This window comes from Aythya ferina (assembly GCF_964211825.1).
Source record: "Aythya ferina genome assembly, chromosome: 4".
NCBI classification, from domain to species: domain Eukaryota; kingdom Metazoa; phylum Chordata; class Aves; order Anseriformes; family Anatidae; genus Aythya; species Aythya ferina.
Window position 1 is genome coordinate 69,497,049 of NC_140300.1, and position 20,284 is coordinate 69,517,332.

At 43.6% G+C, this 20,284-nt stretch overlaps 1 protein-coding gene across 2 annotated transcripts in view; it reads right to left on the reverse strand.

Moving 5' to 3' along the window:
- The window catches only part of TSPAN5 (tetraspanin 5), an 85,735-nt gene that overhangs the window by 25,388 nt on the left and 40,063 nt on the right, over window positions 1-20,284 (reverse strand). For both annotated transcript variants that reach the window (XM_084519399.1, XM_084519398.1), the window contains one exon: window positions 9,684-9,734. In XM_084519399.1, coding sequence (XP_084375525.1) covers window positions 9,684-9,734 — 51 coding nt within the window. The remainder of the gene's footprint in view (window positions 1-9,683; window positions 9,735-20,284) is intronic.

Genomic DNA, 20,284 nt, shown 5'->3' on the forward strand with positions numbered 1-20,284 from the left:
GCATACAGCAAATAAATGTCCTTCAGTACAACAAGAAAACACAATAAGATCTTTGCATCCAATGAAGAGATGAAAAGGGTGGTGAGTAAGTAGAGTATTTCTGAATCAACACCTGGAATGGAAAACAAAACGTGCTTCTAGAGTCTTCTGCAAAAACCCACAGGGCATTTTGCTGCATCTGCAGCCAGAAGAAGTAGTCTGCCAGAAAGTAAGAATAGACATTCGAATAAAATTTACCTCAATTTTATTACCCATGGGGAGGTATCATATACGTTGTTTATGTAAGCACACGGTTATAAATGTTCTGATAGAAAAAGCAGTCAACAGCAAGCACATCTTGAATTTAGCATTTAGGCTCACTACATACAAGTGACAGAAATTAGAAGCGAGCTCCTAGGTTATCTGCAGCATTTTGCAGCAACAGATTTTGACAAGCTCGATTAAAACTTCAGTCATCTACACATCAAGAAGTCACGATATAAGTATGGCTACTGACTAATCAGTTAGCAGGAAGAAAAATTGAAATTAGTGTTAAGTCTCTTAGAAGGACAGAAGGCAGTTCGAGGACTTGTCTTAGGAGGCGGTTTGCACTAGCTTAGGTTATACCTATCATATGGTAGATTACATATTCTGTATTTTAGATATGACAGTCAGCACGGTCTGCTTGTAATGCCATTGCCTCCTCAGAAATGGAGCCTGGGTTGCGACGCCAGTAGTCCCAAGGAACTATTTTATTTTTCTGAACACATTTTAACCAGAGTTTGGCTGATGTTGAACAGATGGGTCACGTCAAGGAGCAAACACAAAGTTTTCCTTATTCCAGTGAGCTTGCACAGGAACAGTTACAATTTCCCAGAGCCTTTTGGCAGCAAAAAAGCTGAAGTATCACTATTTCTTCATTCAACTCCCTGGTGCCATAGGTCGATGCAAAGCACGCTGCTGCAGTGGACGTTTCTCCATGTATTCTCTCAGAGAAGCCTGAGCCCACGCTGAGTGCTTTGGACTACTTTTCTCTCTGTTAACTCCTGAATGAGCTGTGGTTTGAAAAGCAACAACACAAACCTTCTCCTCTACAGCTCTGTATCTGCAGATTTATTCTCAAGTACTTCATCCTTTTTCTTCTTCCTGTCCGTACTCCCTTTGCTTCTTTGAAAGGCTCCCACAACAGCTATAGTTCTGAAGGATGTTATCATAGCATCGTTTCCAAAAGTCGTTAGTAACATTGTTAACAGCTAACAACTGTGGCTTTGGATCTGTGATATTTTTTTTATACTCAATTTGGACCACCCATAGCATGTAAATAGTGATATACCCGCTATCTCTAATGCAGCACTCCACAGTCTGCAACCACGTCCACAATTGCCCACGCAAAACTGACAGTGAGTAAATAGCAAATGAAGGCTGTCTTTTTTTTTTTATTTTATTTCTGAAGACCGCGATAGACTGGATAAAATAGGCACCTGCATTTCTCCCATGCACACAGGAAGGAGCCTTGGAAAAGGCTGGCACACTAGAAGAAAAAAAATAGAGCACAGCCTAACCCCACGTTACAAACAACAAACCACAACATCAGCGACGTTCTCTCCCTCCTCCTACAGGTAGCTGCTGCCTGACAGAGGGACACAAAAACAATTGCATTCACACTTTACTCCAACCTTATATGTAGTATTAGTCCTGTTTTCATTCATTATATAGACCAAAATAGACAAAAGGCATAACTAACACAACGCTGCTCAGAGGCAGTGTGCAAGCAGACCCGTTGGCACGGCCCCTTTTCTAAGCAGCTAGTGATGAGGTGGTACAAGCCAGGCTGAACTCAGCTTTTATCAGTCATTAACACTAAATCAACTCATGCAGAAGTATTCCACCACCGTTGCTTCATTACTTATGCCACAGAAAAGAAATCAAAGGCATAACTTCCTGGTGAAGAATAACAAACATTAAGCAGTATAATCTAACACACAAACCTCCAAAAAAGGCACAGCCTTGGACATATGCAAGTCAAGAGACACAAGCTCTGCCCCAGGGAAAAGGTCTGCTGTAATGACTTCTAACCAAGTTTCAAAGTCCTCTCTCTGTTTTCTCTTTTTGCATAAGATGAGAAGAAATTATGCCTTAAGCAAAAACTACTCCTCATTTCTTTCAACGTTAGCTCATTTTGTGAATTAATGCACTATAATGTAGCAGAATGTGAAAACAGCCACTGGAGAAAGGATGTTGCCTTTGTATTGCAATTATTTTACTTCAAAAAATCCAGAAGGACGAGCAGTCATTTAAGACTCTCTTCGTCAGACACTTTGTCTTTCTTAAAAACCAGCAAATTAGTATGTCCAATCAAGTTCTTTCCATATGAAAGTAGAATTCAAATGCAAGATGAAATCCAAGTGAAAGTCAGCTCACACTTGGAGACGCTGCTCTTAGAGAAGCTAGTCCTGATATAAGGAAGCGTTAGTAAGAAGAAATAGACCAAATTTGTATTGTCACGCTCAATGATGACAAAATTTAGCAAACCAGTTGTATTTATATTCCCTTTCTGATCGTGCCCTTTCCCACCTTACTTGATTTTCTACCACTGCCAGGCTCTTGCCACCCTGGCGTGCCACAAGCAGGCAGCCCCCTGGCAAAAGTCACTCATCACGTCCGTGGTCTCCTCCCGGCTCTGACTCCTCAGGATGCTCTCATCTGACAAGCACCGAAGGAGAACAATGCGAGCTTTATCTGCTGTTGTTTGCTGTCCTTGGAGAGCACCTTTATGCGCATCTTTTGCTAGTCTGCATATGGCAATCATCAGCCCAGCCTGGATAAACCCCAAGTAATACATCCTGACAGCACAAGGCGTACACCGCGTAATTCTCGTTTGTACTGTGTGCTCTCTGCATACGAATTCCAAGTTATCAGTATTCTGGAGAGACACCTCAGGATATACAGTCTTCAGAGAGGCTTTGGCAATAAAACAATAGCTAGCAGCAGGAATGACAAACACAGATAATGCTCTGTGGTTACAGCTAGACATGCACAGAGGTAGGCTGATAGAAGATTGCTGCTTACTGCTGAAATACGGTTCAGTCATCTTCCAGATTTGCTTTTTTTTTTCTGGACACTTACACATAAGCTCTCCAAGGAGAAACAGCAGTGCAATACTTTAAAGAAAAGCTTATTTTGCTCCGAGCAGCAGGGCAACAACTGAGGAACATTATTTCATTTTATACTGCTAAACTGAACTGGATGTATGCTCCTACAGGCGCATGCTCTTCCTACCCACTGCAGGTTCCTGTAATGCCTTTTACCACGGTATTCAGGCTTTTGTTGTTGTTGTGGCTGACTTCTGGGCAAAGTTTGGCAGAGATGCACAGTGATCTGGTAGTGGCCAATTCTGTCTTTATCCCATCTTTAGCCTACCGGTCATTCTGGTAACCAGCTCATCTCTTGCAGGGATGCAATTCCTAAACAGACCGCCTGTAAATCCTTTCAAGTTGGGCTTTCTACAAATACAAAGGATTTTTCTCAGCAACACTACTGCAGTAGCCCAATCTTTACTGCTAAATAGTTGTACTTACTCCTGATATAAATGAAGGAAAGCTTTTTTCTTAAACCTATGTTCATAATTCAGAGGTATGGTCATGTTTCTGGGCACCTTTTTGGTGGTTTAGACATAAGCATGATCTTTACATGGCAGTAAACACCATGCGAAGCTGCATTCTGTTACTTTCCTTCTCGCAGTGGCATCAATCCAGGGCTCTGCTGTAGCCCCACAAGGGGAACCAGCAGGACATGTCCCCTGGCTGATCTCCAGCTCATCTGCTTGCTCTGTTCCCCCAGCCTCAATTGCCTGCTGTACACACAAGCACCTGGGTTTTTATTTAACTTTTTCATCCACCACAAGTCAAAAATTTGTTTGGGGTTGTGAAGGGACAAAATCATCATCCGTAACTGAGCTAAAATCGGTGATGGTGAAGTTACGAATAAAGTTATTTTACCTGTGAAGTGGATTTGATTGCAGTCACTAGGATAGCACGAGACAGGAGCGCAACAGGAAAGACCAATCTCATACTCCTGCCACACACCAACTCAGGAGAAAAGCCAAGTGAAACAGCAGGACCTGCTCCTTTCCCAGCAAAGGAGTGGCAGGAGGAGCAGTGGTGGTGCCTTCTGCCACACCAACAAACACCAGCTGGCCAAGCTAGGCCTCTCGGAAGATCTTGCAAAACTGCAGTCACCTTGCTAAGGTGATTTCTTCCCATGTCCACAAATCTACATTAGCATTTTAGGTGAGCTCCTTTAAAGGGACTCCCCACGAGCTATGCTTCAGTTCACATCAGGTAACAGTCTCAGAGCACACAACCTAGGTTACTTACAAAGGAAGACATGCCCCTGGGATATATAATCCATGTTCTCCGCCAACGGCAGGCATTCAGTCCATGGGATTGCACTAGAACTGGACTGAAGAAAACAGCAGCACACGGCTGCGAGCAGAAGCACTACAGACAGCAGCAGCTCTGGAAAGCTGCCCCAGTAATGAAAATTCAAGATATCTGGAGTCAGAGACAACTTAGGAAAATAATTGTTGTAGGGAACAAAGAGGTGATAACACTGTGAAAGCACACTTCGGCCCACCAGGGTGAATGTGAAAGAACAGGACTCAACAGTCCCCATGAAAAACAACAACCCAGCAGGCTTTTAAAAAGGAGAAACCAACACAAGGAGGATGGGAGAAAGCAGAGGAAACAACAACAACAAAATAAGACAGGAAAAAAAAAAAGCCACTAAACATTTCTGCTGCAGAATTCCACTTCTGGGGTAAAAAATAAAATGGTCAGAAGAAAGATTCAGCAGTATGAGACCTTCAGAAACATTTCTTCTCTGCAGGCCGAGGATTAACCTTCCCACAAGCTTGTCTGCAGGACTTAGAAACACTGGCAAACAGGAACATACGAGAGTGATGGGAAATAAAAGTATTTCCAAATGTATTATTTTAAAATGGAAAAATGTCTACTTTCCTAGTCATAAAATTCATGCCGTTCCTCCATGCTGCGCATCTGAATGAGCGTGAGGAACAGAACAATAGCCATTGAAACATGCCAAATTAATTCCACTCCAGAATTTTGTCTTTGCGAGAGAGAAACGAGGTGGGGGATGTTTACAAAACTTATTTCCTTGATTTTTGTTGGTTTTGCATTTCCACAGCAAACAGTAACAGCAGCAGAACTTTATTTTCCAAGCTCCTAATGAAGGAGAATTAACCGCCTTGTCAGGGCAAGGCAGAGTTCAATAGGCAAATGGCTGGCATAAACACATTTGAGATACAGATTTTTGCCTTTTTCTGGATTAATGGTTACAAGATCTTGGAACGCTAGTAAACAATTTAAGGGCCTCTTTAAATAATGCATCTTTAGGTACTGAAATTTAAATTAAAGGCAACAGAGAGTATTAATATACCCTTCTGTCCTTCCCAGTCATGTAAAAACCACAGAAGCAAGAAATATGCTTTGAGTACCCTTCAGCTTGTGAGGACCCACAGGACACGAACAGCATTTTGCTGTCAGCAACTGTTTTTTTTTTTTTAGAAGAGCTAAATAATGGACATGCACAAGCAACAACTATGGAGCAACTGCTGTATCACTCCCTCTTGACGTTTGCCCCTTACTGAGACAGTAAAGAGCAGCAAGAATTCCTTCTTGAAAAAATAAAAACACTGTAGTTTTAATTTCAGGGCAAGAGGGAGGCAGATTTGGGCTGACCAACAATGGCTGTTTCTATGTAGGGAGTTTAGCCTGTCCTAGAACACCAAAGCCAGTCTCAATGACATGTAAAAGTCCAGCTTAAACCTTGAGATCCAGACCTGGAGCTCCTGCTCACCAAGAAAACCATGCAGGCACACAGAAGTACCGTGCTGGTGCTCCAAATCACACAGCCTGCCTTCTGAGTTGGAGTATTTTCTAGTTATGCTGATTTAATCACGAAAAGCCTTCAAACCATATTTACGCACGTGATCAGCCTCCTCCACTTCTCCCTCCTCATTTCAGACAACTTTATATGGGAACTAAGTCTGACAAATTCTGCAAGGATCTGTACATTTTTTCCCCACCTTAGCATCTCTACCTTTACAACCTGCTGCCTAGTGCAGACCCCTAAACTTTTCTCCTAAAAGCTCCCACTCCACAGATGGTCCTGTAAGGTGTCAGAAGACAGATGAGCAATTCATAGTTCATTCTCACTGCACTTGCATGTAACTCTGCTGCAGGTAGCAGGAGAACCTGGAAGTTTGTTTTCCCAAGTACCTACTGGCATCATACCACGAACACTCTCAATGAGCCTTAAGACCATATTATTTAACATAATTCAACCAATTTTTGTACGATGTTAGTTGTACGATGTTAGTTGATTTTTAAAAAGTCACCAGAACGAAAATAAATGCTTGAAATGCTTTAAAAAAAAAAAGTCAGTGAAACTTTTTTCCACCTGCTACTGAGTAAATGTAGCTTAAGTTGCTTGGGCTTACCACAAGCTCTTTAGTACACACTCTTTCTATGCTAACAATGTTCATGCTACTAGTCGGGTGTGTGGGGGGGAAATAAAACCAGCTGCTGTGGATTACTTTTGTTTTTTCAATGGTGCAAGCCCAACTGCAGCGTGCCTGAAAACACTGTGAGACTGTGAGCTATATAGTGCATCCATGTATAGATAGCTTTATTCATGCCCCGAGTTTATTGCCCCCCCAGCTCTCTGCCAGGTTCATGACTCAGAATGCTAATTGCCCAGTTTTTGTTTAGGCCTGGCCGCCTGGCTGTCAGGCCAATTCTGCTGCCTGGTTGACAAATGAGCTCTTTCGCCTCCCTGCAAAGGAAGGTCACGAGACTGTACAGTGTGCTTTTTTTTTTTTTCTCTCTTTTTTCTTTCTTTTTTCTTTAAAACAAAGTTTAAAGGGGGGAATTCAAGCCAACCTAGCTAAGAGAAACCAGCCACCATATCCACAGATCTACCACAAACCGTTTTTACCCAGCAGCAAACAGGACTTCTGTAAAACGTGGACTACTTCATTACATCCTGCATTTTTAACATGGCCTTGTACATGATCTTTCTATCTTAAAAAAGATTCTTTGACACAGCAAAAGTATATGCAACTTGATGGCCAGCATATGGAGCAACACAGCTGGATATAAAGCCAGATGACTCAAGACAGAAATAACATCCTCTCCACCATCGTACCAGCTCACAGTGGAGAAGCCCTTCTGAAGACCCAATCCTGAAGATCCCTTGCTGAGATCTCCCTGAGCCTCCTCTTCTCCAGGCAGAGCAGTCCCAGCTCTCTCAGCTCCAGTTTCTTCGTTATCCTCATGACCCTCTGCTGGTCTCTCCCAGGGTAGGGAGCCCAGAAGACGACCCAGCTCTCCAGGTGTGGCCTCACCAGCGCTGAGCAGAGGGCAGCAATTGTTTGCCTAACGTGGGCCAGGATGCCAGCAGCTAGCTCACAGTCAACCAGGAGCCCACCAGGATCTATAGGTCCTTTTTTGCAAAGCTGATTCACTGTCTTACAGTAGGCCATGACAGCAGACCAGAATGGCCAAGAGGCACACGGCAAGAACAACTCCACAGGGGCTGTAACTGCTCTGCCCCCCTGCAGCTCCATGAGGCCTACGGCTACCTGGCACTCGGCCCTGCAGCTTTGGGCCTCGCCATGTACTGTCCCCCGGAGAGCTGCATGAAGAAAAGGTCCCGAATTGGCTTGCCACAGGGCCATGCTTCCATAATTCCTGCTACAAAAAAAAAAATCAAGCCTCTCTATGCTCGTGAGCATTGCAGTTCTTCTGTACCTATACCGCATTTTGATTGATGAGACCACAAACTGAAGCAGTACACACTAAACACCACAGGGCAGCAGTTGGGGAGAGATGATGCTCATTTTCAAGGGAAGACCTTTGCTTTCGAGCAAGAAACAGCATTTTATTTATTCATTTATACATGAAAACCTACCGCATATGGAGCCTGAGCTGATGCCTATTAAACTGCAATAGGTTTTATTTGCTTGTCTTAAAAACAACATGACATTTCTTCCCTCTTGCAGGATCTGACTACTGAGGGTTTAAGATGGCACGATAACAGATGTCCAGATCTCAAGTAAAAACATGAGCTTTGGCTTCTGGTTATTAACAATTATGAACCCAAAGCATTTTTACTTGGAAGTGGAGGCGGTTTCACATACAGAAGATATGTAAAACCTAACAAGCCATCTTTCTGCTCGAACAACCTCAAGCTGTAGGGGTGGTGTATTTTAGACTACACAAACTAGACTATAGCTCATTTCCCTTTACATGCTCATTTATTCTAAACAGGAATCATTTGTGTTACCACTGGAACGATATAAAAACATTAAAAACTTGCCTGGGAAGCCACTCTGAAATCAAGTACTTCTCTGAGGCTTAAACATCAGCATCATAAGCTCTGTGAGTATGCTCAGAGAATTAAATTAAACATGTTTTTACATTTTGCTGAGTGACAGCACTCCTTTTCCAAGCCTATTCAAGCCATCCAACATGAGCATCATACAGTAGGTAAATACACATGCATACACATACATACACATTATATATACAAACACAAACTTGCATATATGGGTGTATACAGTGCAAGTTAGTTAATACCCTATTACTAGCCCTGAGAAATACTATTTGTAATTATCAGTAACCAAGGCACATGCACAGAGCAATTAGATTTTAAGTCAATAAATCACTTCTGAATCAGCAAAATTTGTCCTGCATATAAGTGGCAAAACTCCAATGTTTCCAATGTGTTGTTTTGTTCTGCTGCAAGCACCAGTTATGCCTGAAGTGAGCATCACTTTGGAACTTACTTTGTTTTCCATCAGAAAAGAAAAACATTATGTAACTAAATATCATAGTACCATTGCTATCAACCATGTCTTATTATTTTCAACTTAGTTTTTTAAACGAAGAAGAAAAGGAAACTCCTGGCTTTAATTTCAGCTGATATATTACGGCCAAGCTCTTCATTCAGTAACCCAGTACATACTGACTTGTTTTTTGTATTATGCTTTGATATTTTATCTTCTTCCCAAGCTCTGCAGCAAGCAAGCTAAAAATTAGGCTCTGGTTCACAAGTGGGATCTCTCTCCCCACCCTTATTTCCCCTTCTTCTCCTTTCCAAGTTGATTTTACAGCCTCGAAACAGAAAGCCAGTGGACAAATTCATTTGCGTAAGGAAAACCAATTGTTTTGTCTCAGGTTTGGTTTTCTGTTCCTTAAGAGGAGCAGCAGCTAGCCTGCTACGTTCAGCAAGGAGGCTGGAGAGGCTCTCTTTCAAGAAGCTGCCCCCTGAGAGGCGCAGGCTCCCTCTCCCTTCCCGGGGCCACGTGCAGCAGGGCCGTGCTGCCAACACCGCCTTCAGCAGAGCGATCCAGCGCCTGTGCTGCCGCTGGAGCGTGCATGGGCTGCAATGGTTATTTTATGTGCAAGTGTCAGCCATGATTCCTTGCCAAAGCGTTCTCAGGAAAAATGCCAAGGATCTTCCTTTAGGTGAGCCAAGCCAAGGTTTTATTTGACAGAGAAGCTTGATTTTGTTTCAGTAAAAACTGTGTGGACACACAAAACGTGCAGCATACTGCTATTCCAGTATTTCACCAGAAAAAAAAAAGAAATAAGGTGAGTCTGATGCCACATTCAACTTACCTTTTCATTCCATGCCCACAGTCCAATGCCAAGAAATGCTATGCCAAGGAACTAAAGGGAAAAATAAAAATAAAAAAAAATATCAGAATGGGAACTACAAATTTATAGATTTATTTATTTAAACATTCATATTACCTTATCCTTTGTGTTGGAAAATCAATTTTATCTGGACTTTGGGAGCTTAGCAAGAGTTTTAAAATATGCATACAGTGTGTTTTTTATTTAATTTATTTTACAACTCAACCAGTAAAACTGAGGGGACTTTCAAGGTTGCACAGCTCATTCAGGGATGTTCTACATACAAATAGTAGATACAATAAATGCCACTTTCACAGCATCACACAAATAAGGCTTCTTGGCTTGTCAGACTGCCCCAAGGCAAACTTCACAAGCAAGCAACACGTTATTTTGCTGTTGTATTATCCACCACACGCACAGAACAACAGTCCTCACACCTCTCACAGACCACTCATTAAGAGAAGGGGATTAAAAGAGAGCCTAAATATACTTTTACTATCTGTTTTAGCAATATTATCCAGAGACATAGAAAGATGTTTAAACATAATATAACACTGGGTTTGGGGAAGGGGGAGGTGAGGGGATTGACTTCACAGGTCTGAAAGAGTAAGAATTTTTAAAAACCAAAGCCAACATTTACTAACCCTTTTCATACTGAACGTTTCTGTATTTCATAAAGGAATGCATGAAAGACCATCCTTTCTCCACCAAGGGATTCAAAAGTAGCAAACTCAGAGAAGAAAATGCCTTCCAACAATGACGGAAAGGGGCGCAGTATCTAGGTTTGCTACATCCCCGTATTCTCCAGTCCACTAAATAATTTAAGTGTATCCTTGCCCTCCACACACTACAGGATTTCCATACAAAATCCACACAAAGCATCTGTGAAACAAGCAGAAAAGGCAGACTCCACCTCTTGACACCACCACTGTATATTTGGCGTGATACGGTACCAATCACACAGAGTACTGAAAAAAAAAAACATATACTGGGAGGCTAAGCACATCTCTAAACATCCACCTGTCCAACTTTAATCCCTGTTTTTTTTAAACCGAAGTGCTAGCTAAAAAGAAAATTACACACACTCTAATTTCAGGGCATGTAATTGAATGGTGCTTGAACATCAAACTTGTTTTTCCTTGTGGTTTCTGGACAACACAGCGCACAGATTTACTTTGGCACGTAGCATGTTTTCTCTTAAGATCTGCATAAACAGCTAAGTATCCTAACGATTTTTCTTTGCAAAACAGGACAGAAATGTTTTTCTGTTTAGAAGTGGGAGGAGGCAGGAATATCAACATTAAAAGCTTTCCCAGAAGTGATTTCACCAGCTTCAAAGCAAGATTCCTTCTTTGTTATCTACGCTAACTTTAAGTGGCAGTTCTAGCTTCCATACCACAGGAATTTCCATACAGCATAACTCAGCATCAAGGGGATTACATCCTCACTGCAATACCCTGAAGTCCCCCAATACCCCTCATATCTCTGTGATATCTCCTGCAAGCGTGCTCTGCCTGCCCAGCACTGCTACACGCCGCCAGCTCACCCAGAAGCACATCTAGGCTAACAGGAGTGACGCTCTCCTTTTTGACTCCAAGAGTCACGATGGCAAATTTAAACAATACTACAAGGCAGCAAGGGATCCGTCACAAGCTTGGCTGTATTAAAGACAAGGAGAATTGAAAATGTTCTTGAATAGAAAAACAGGTCAAGAAAGTCTGCAATTTCAGCAGCCTTAATTGTCTATAAGATATAAAAAATGGATTAGAAAGTACAGTCTCCTGCGGTACACCACGTGAGCAGGAAAAGGTTATCTTACCTGCATCAGGACTGTTCTTTCTCTGTGGTCGCACAGCTTGCCAGAAGTGTGTATAATCCTTCTGACTGGGCTGCTTATTTGAAACTTGACAAGATTAAGCTGCACAAGTTTCCAAATCACTTTCAGACAAATGCAGTTAAGTTCTCTCTCTCTTTTTTTTTCTTTTTTTTATTATTTTTTTGCCATATCAAGCTCCTTTCCTTCTTTCTTACACAGCCAAAAGTAGCAAGGACGAAGGAATGGGAGTGGGGTAAAAAAAACATTATTTAAAAAAAAAATAATCCATAAGTGCATTTGGAAGCAGAGAATTTTTACTTCTAGAGAGACACAAAGCACTATGTTTTGCAAGGAGCTTAACATAGTTTTGAACTGAGCGAGCATAGAAAAATAAAAAAGAATTTGATCAGTGCACACATACGTAACTTAACAGCCATACACATCAGCTGCAAGTCTGTCTCAGATCTACCAGCTTTATTAAATTTAATCCAGTTGAGTGTTCTTATTCTTCAGCAGCTGCTGAGAGATACAGGGATAAGGTATTACCTCACAGGTTGCCGAAGGTAACTTATAGCAGACTATATGGGTCTCAAGCCAGACTGATCTCGTTACTCAACCTGTAAACTGAGAGGAGAATGTACAATGCTAAGCTGAAGCACCTAAAAAAACTGAGATTGTCAAGCTTCTGGCAAGCCTGTTAACAAAACCCAGGAAATTGATTCTCTTGAAAACTCTCCAAGAGGACTCACAGATTTACTTGCTGCTCTGTCCTCTTCATATTCCAAAACAGAAATCTCTGTCCAGTTGCCTTTTGAGCAGCTGGTGAAAAAGGAACAATGGTCAAGACCCATTAGGAGAAGAAAAGGGTTGGGATGGGAACATGAAACGGGATGCTGAACAAGTCAAACACTTCCTGACATCCAGAATACAGGGTTAGATAAATTAATGGAGGATCCACAGCTAACGAAGAGTGACTTTGACATAGCTTCTGGCTCAGAGAGTTTTCAAACCATCGATTAGCAGGAGAAAATAAGCAGGAAGAGATCACTGTATTGATGCTCTGTTGCTTGAACGCCTCCTTCCCTCGCCAAACTCTACTTGCACCATTTAAACCAAGATACTGAGCTAGGCATGCTGCCAACCTAACCCCCCAGGATCGCTCCCAAGCAATGCCCACCCCTGCACAACCAGCCTGCTGTAGGGTGAAGCTCCGAGGAATGCTCTCGGTAATCCCCTCTGGCACGAGAGAGATGTTCGCCAGGAGACTTGCACCTCTCTCCAGGATTAACTCCAGCATCTCTTGACAATTAGGAAAAACTTTTGTGTAGCCTAAGAGAAGCAGAAAGTGCTTAGCAAAAATGCAGGGGGATTTTTGCTGTTAGAAGCAGAGGCAAAGCAGGATGTATATCCTGCTTATCTTGTAATCCCTCTGCAGATGGCTCCGAGAAGGTCTTATTCTGCTTGCCTGCAACCAGAAGGAAAACTTCTTCACATCCTAAGCACGTGAGGAGAGGATGACAAGTATCCACATCTTCTCGGTTAAGTCTGGAAAATTTCATTCACATCCTTTAAATTATTCCAACGAGTAATAAAAAGGTGGAAGTTGGCCTCGTTATCTACTAAACAATATATACAGACAAAGATGGCCTCAATTCTCCACAGACATCTAGTAAGACCATGTCGCCTGACTGTAAATGGTCACCGGATCTGGGACAGAGCTCGTAAAACCTTGATTTTTTTTTTTTTTAACAGCAATTTGCAAGAGAACATTGAAATATTCCTCCAGAGTATTACAGCGTTACAAAAAACTTGCACAATAGTACTTTTTGAGCCATAGGCTTTCAGTCTGTAAACATCAAATAAATGTGTTTAGATTCCTCTTCTATAAGGAGCGTGGGTATTTCAGAGCAGAAAGTGTAGCAATACTTGTGCTGTTGCCCTACTTACAGAGTTTATGTGCAGTTTTCAGAAGTGGATTGATGGATAAGTGTTTCAAGCTGCATATATCTTATTCCCAGTCTTGCCTGCATGGAAGTAAATGACTCTTAGTTGCTAGGGATACAGAACGGCATTTCATCTAAGGGATGCTGAGGTAAATAGCAATGTAAATACTCGATACCATTTTAGAGGGAGATGAGCTTAAGCAGAGCCATCAGGCAGGGCCTCGTATAGCGAACGTTTCGTTGCAGCTGACATTCTTAAGTAACCTGGCACCGGGTTTCAACCAAAAGCCCGACAGCTGCAGACCGAGCAGCAAAAAGGTCTGTTACTCTGCCATGTGCATAACCCAGCGTAGGTCTGTGTGTGAACGTGTTAGTGAAGAGTTGAGCGGGGAAGTGCTACGGCACAGCTGCCTGAGATTTCCCTTCCCCACCTCATTACACGCGCACTAGCAGGAACACGTCAAACTTGTGAAAGTTCAGAACCAGAACTTCCTCACGATGGTGTTTTATTATTATTATTATTATGTTTTTAAGCCCTGTGTTGAGGCAGCACGTAGACCTGCCAGCTGCCCCAAGCGCTGCGTGCAGCATTAGTGAGAAAACTCAGGGTCCTACAGCCGGTTCGGCGCCTCTTCCCTGCAGGATCCTGCAGCAACCCACACAGCAGGACCTCCTCCTGCGTGGCTCAAGCCAGCACAGCGAGGGAAAGCAGGGTGCACCGTCTTACTGACAAATGCAGCAGCGATCGGGACAACACGGAGAGTAATATTTCACATCCTGAAACATAAGCAGGGAAGTACAGGGCTTCTGAGCCCTGCACGTATATACAAGCAGCACTGACAAGTTCCTAAACAGCTCTAAAACCCCAGTGAACCCCTTTTTTCCTCCTCTCCAGTTCCAGCAACGTTTCCATTCCCAACACGAACAGGTACAGCATCTCATTTCCAGGTGGCTAAACACACCCCGTGACTATGGGAAAGGCAAACTGCTCAAAATGTACGTACACGCTGACACATTTATGGTAGTGCTTACAAAGAATGTGCTCACCTAAAGCCCATTTCTTGTTTGCTTTGAGACATTACCAGCAAGAAAACTCCATGTACTACAGCTGGTGAATGAAGATGCTGCGTAGGTGACTAATTACCATTTTGGTTCAAAGCGGCGTTCGGATATAGACTGAACATAGATTAAAAGACGTCAAATTCCTTTCTGTGTTCAGCTTTTAAAAATACATTAAACTACATTTCACAGATTACTGTCCCTGTGATACCTGTTTCCTCCCAACGCATACATGGAGAAGAAACAAATCCCAGTTTTCACACATTTTTTGCTCAGCTGTATCGGAGACATAACTGATTTTATACAATCCCCCAAAGTAGAAAACCAGACCTGAGAACACGGAGAGAAAAGCTGTCTGCTCCATCTCGCACAACTCTTACCATGATGCTTTCTAATGACGAATTAAGCTTGTAGAGACCCCACTTTTCAGTGCAAGGTACTGGAACTGTTAATGTATTTATTATTTGCACCAGTATGGGGTTTTCCGTTTTGTTTGTTTTAAAAGTAAGCCAGATATACTTCGCCCTCCCAAACGCGCAGACATTTGCTATTATTTTTCTTATTGCCTTCTCCAGTTCTTTAATTGCAAAAGCAAGACATCTGCTTTGTGTTACAGTTGCTCTATGTATTTATTTTATTGCTTTCTGGTGGTGCAATTGTAAGTACTGCCAATCAGCTTGGAGCAAGAGTCCCTAAAGACTCAAGTCCCTCTCCTCTTGTCCACAGAAATTGATATACTGGAAAACAGAAAAAAAAAAAAAAGGAGGATGCATTAGACTCAATTTCTTCTGCTCCAACTTTTGGAATAACAACTCCCCTCAAGCCTAGATAAACTAAACTTAACTCTTTCCAAGTTCCAGCGAGACTCTCCAAACTCAGGTCCTGCGTGGGAAGACTGAGAAACTGCTGCGTGCACCTTGCCGTGGGCCTCTTCCCTGGCTTCGCTTCCGAGCTATCTTCCAATATCCAGAACAATTATGATGAGCAGATACACGAGGGGCTGTGAAGTTCTTTATGGTTTTGAACCCGGTAGCCCATGCACTAGCGGGACACAGCCAACGGGTAGTGTTTTTAGCCACTGTCAACGCTCAACATCTCCCTTTACACTCAACATTTCCCATTACACCGTAACTGCCCAGAATTAGGAATTACTGATTAAATATTAAGCATGGCTGTGTAGGCCTCCCAGGGCAGCTTTTGGAGGCACAGATGGTCTGTGGACCAGGGCTCTGAAAGATTCTGTTCCAGACGAGAAGGTAACCTACCCTGGCAGTTTCTCGTGTAGGGAACTGCTTCTTCCTAAATCTAGAAGCTACCGCCATGTGCCCTTGATGTATTTGGTTATTCATCAATTTAAGTCAAATTTTTACTCTATGTCAAAATTAAAGTTTTTTTTTTAGATACTTTTATACTACAAGATAGCTTTCTATCTTCCACTGAAGGTAAAATTTGCAGAAGTAGACATCAATCTGTCATTTCTGCAATAACATGACTTGGCAGGGGGTAGAGCAAACAAACTTGTGATTCCAAATTCTTTTCAAACAGAAGCACGGAGGAACAAACAGGAGGCACCAAATGGTCGCAGCGCTGTTTACCTGCAGGTTTTATTCCTCGGCACAAGTTCCACCGTTTGGCAGTGCACAAAAGCAGCCGTAAAACAGCTGCGTGGCTAACTGAAACAGGCTGCTGACCCTTTGTCTTGTTTCCAGACAGCATCAAAAGCATCTCTATTATTCATCGTTCTCCACAGAGGAATCGGGGGCTTGACTAAACATGTAGGGGAAACGCTCTTCGCTTCTGCAAGGTGCCCCTTCAAATCAGGGCTGCTTAACGCGATGCGGCGCCCTGGGGAGGTTCTGCTCCTGGCACCCATGCTGGACTTGTTTTGGGGACTATGCAGTGCTATCATGGCCGTTTCATTTCATTTGGAGGCATTACGTTTGTTTGAAGAATAAATATGTTGAAGAAACAGAACCATGTTGTAAGGTTTCGAACTTACTGTGAAAGGATCTGTTCTCATATGGTACCAACCCAACCAACAGCATGAGCAGTATCTTCTAGGTCATACAAAAGGTTCATATGTTAAGTACCATCTCTCATTCCTGATTTCATTGTCGCTTTGAACTACGTTATTTCCACAAACTCTGATTCCTGATGACTGCATTGCCTTTGCCTCCTGTAAGACCTTCCAGCTTGCACAAATGCTAATAGCCAATTCCTCCTGTTGAGGCGTATCAGGATGGAAAAAAAAAAAAAAAAAAAAAAAAAGCATTAGAAAATCTCTTCGAGGGATGTGGAAACGTAGCTGTAGTACGTACAGATGGCTCGCTAGGAGCAAAGCTATAAAAAGGGAGTGACGCTGCCTTACAAAGACCCTACTGCTGCAGAGCTGTGCTCCTGCGGTCAGTCCTTGCCCACCGCTCCTCCACGGGGGAGGCAGCGTGCAGGGAGCATGAGCCCACCAGATAAGCTCATTTTCACCCTTATCTGTAAGAGCGAAGCTGCTGCTTGTTTGATCCCAGCTTTACCTGCACAGTCATTAGCGAGGAGGACAGTGGAAATGGATTGGAAATGGAGCACAGACGGGAAATGGGTTTCCTTGCTTCCTGCTCAGCCCCAGAAGGATTTCCAGGCAGAAGGTGTTATCAGAGCACAAAGCGGCTTCTTAATAGGAAAAAAAGAATCCTGGGCAAGTTTTCATGCTTGTCTGGACACTGCTTTAACAGAAAACATCCCGTTTTTAGCATTGGGTGCCACAGAAAATCAGTTTCCCATGGAACATTTGTCCTATGCAGAATCTCAAGCGGGACCTCTGCAACCCACAGGGTCCCAAGGCAAGCCTTCCAGGCACAAGCTGCTGTGCTTGGCTCATTTGGGTCAAAGTTAATACGACTCTGGGGAACTCTGCCTTTAAGAGTCCCACGAGACCTTGTTGAACAGTGCTGCTTTGGGCACACGGCATGACAGTGACGTGTTAGGGCACAAACTGAATAAAAACAGCAGACCTCTGTCAGAGTGAGGGGCTCCAAAGGCCTCCTGAGTGCCCCACCAGCAGACTCCTCACCCCTAATCTTCATAGAAGGAGCAAAGGATGCACCTCAGCTGTTAGCCAGAGACAATTAATTCCAGCTAAAAACACCAGCATAAAAGAAGGCAGGGATAAAAGGTAGGGCTGGGAGAAAAACTTGAGCACAAATGGAGAACACGTGCAGCATTACACGGCTAACCCGGAGCTCAACACCTCCCTGCCTGCTCTGCAATTTGAAGCCAAGCAGGCTGAGAAAATAAACATTTTGCAGCACAAAAGCACCAGCCTAACACTGCAGAGAAAAAAAAAACAGCTTAGGATCTTAAAAACATTACTGCAGCTTTACCCAAAGGCAACGATTTTGGTTTTACTGTCCAGCCAGTAACCGTGACAAACGCACAGGCAGCAGGAGAGGAGACAACCTGAAAGGCAGCAGCGTGCTTTCCCAGAAAGGGATTTGGAGAGGAAACCACTCTTAACATAGTTCCTCCAGCTTTCTGCCCTGCTTTTGTTTAAGAGCACGTATATTTGGAAGCCACTTCCAAACTCTCAAGAAGTAAACGCAAAGAACAAAAATGTCACTGAGTAAGGAAAAGCAACATCAAACAACTTTTTCCTGTGCCTTTTAAAAAAAACAACTCAATTTGTGTCTTGACTAATATGCCCAAGAAAATGCAGAACAGTCCGCTTGCTTGCTCTTCCATCTCAGGCGTTTCTCTCCCATTTCAAAACCCTTCAGAAGGGAAAGTTTCCCCCTTAATCTGCATCTTAGTTCATCCACTACAAAGTCAGAAGTCTTTCAGAACATAAATTACTTTCCTTTTTGTTTTGGTTTAGTTTTTGTTCAGTTGTTTTTTCCGCTCACATTTTTAGATACTCCTTCACTTGAACCGAAACATCAGGAGACAGGAAGAGACCTTCAAATTTGGTCCTTCCCTGCAGCACAAACATTGCAATTAATCTGCGTTGGGCTACACAGAGGAAGAGCGAGAGGAAAAAAGGTCTTGGGCGATGCACAACTGGTGACAAACTGTCACAGCAAGAACCCTTCCCCGGCACCTCGCGTCCTCCTCGTAGCGAAGAAAGGTGACCACAAACTGGAGCAGTAGGAGGGCCGAGCATATGGGCCGTGAGGATGGAAGGGAGTTTAACTCTCCACACACAGTGTCGTATGCTGCAGAAGTCAGAAAATAGATGTATCTGCTCTAAGCATGTCCTCAACAGCCCCTCGTGTGACTGTTCCACTTGGGTGCCCCCCACTCCTCTAACCCCAGCTCTCCTGGTGCTGGCAGCTCTTCTCTTTTCCGAATTTGACTTTTCACTCTGATTGTACCCAGTCGGAATCTGTGTGTCATTTAGACATACCTCCGTCCATATCTCCCATCGATCCCATGACACCTGGCAAGGAAAGCACTGACCCATGTCCAGGCAGGGAGCATGGAAGGGGCCCAGGGGCTTGCAGCTGTGGTTTTGGCCCCGACTCGCTCTCCTGGCTGCACTCGCGTGGCCTCTGCTTGATTTTGGTCAGCACCAAATAGGAACAAGCAAGTGCAGGGTGCTGCCTGATCCTCTACCCTGATGCACCAAATCGTGCCACTGTACTCCACAGCAGCTGCCCTGAGGGCACCGAAAAGGGAGAGAAAGGAGAGCAGTGAGGACAGAGATGTCACTGATAGCTTTTGGCCTTGCCTCCAGTTCACGCAGTAATTAGCACTGCCATCTCTTGCCTCGGAGCAGAAGGGGAAATGAGTTGTGTGTGTAAGGGATGCGCCCCAAATTCAGGAGTGGGGTTCTTCCCCTGGCCTGAACTGCAGTCAATCCGTATGATGTTTGTGTAACGATGCAGGACAAGGGATCCGTGGCCTAGCTTTCCTCACCAGCAGTTCAGTCTCGCTGCCTCACTCCTACTCGTGCCTCTCCTGCACAGCTCCAGGCAAGCCGAGCATCCCCCGGGATGCACCAGGGGGGCACTTCGAAGCCCCGTTTGGTGAAGCGAGCCCCCTGCGCTCCCCCATCGCTGTCTGTGCACAAACAGAGAGCTCATGACCAGACGCGAGGCCATGTGGAGGCTGGAGCTGTGAAAGCAGCAGCAGAAGGAGCAAGCCCACACTCTGCAACGCTTCCAGTGACTAAGAGAGATTGGGTTTGGCTGCTGGCTGGGCCAACTGTCTGTTCCCGTACGACACCGCATCAACCTAGAGGTAGACAACAGAACCAAAGATGTTTGGAAAAAAATATATTCTTTTTTTTGGATGTTGGAAAAAGTGTGGAAGAAATCTGGCTTCGTTAGTTCTCCAGGCAAAGTGCATACAACGATCACATGAAACTAAGGCATTATCCTCCAGGTTTTCCCTTCTGACTGTAATTGCAGCTGGGAAGTGCCAGAAGCTTTTAAAAAACCTCCCCCAGTTACTGCTGAAGTCCCGGGTACCCGGCTTAGAAGAACTTACTTATTAACACAAACGTAGTTAAAGTGGGAAGTGGAAACAAACACACAGTGGTAAACCAGTAAGTTGTTCTTTGTTCTGAAGCCACCCATTTCTATCACAGGCTCAGTAAGCTAAAAATAGAGCCGCAGGATCTGAAGCCACCTGCTGCATCTCCTCTTTAAAAATATTTTCTTCAGAAAGCCAAATTTTGATCGGAACATTTACCACCCTTCCCAGATCTTCTGCTTTGCCACTTTACACTACAAGCAATCAGTTTTGCAGCTTAAAGGGTTTCACCTCCCAGAATA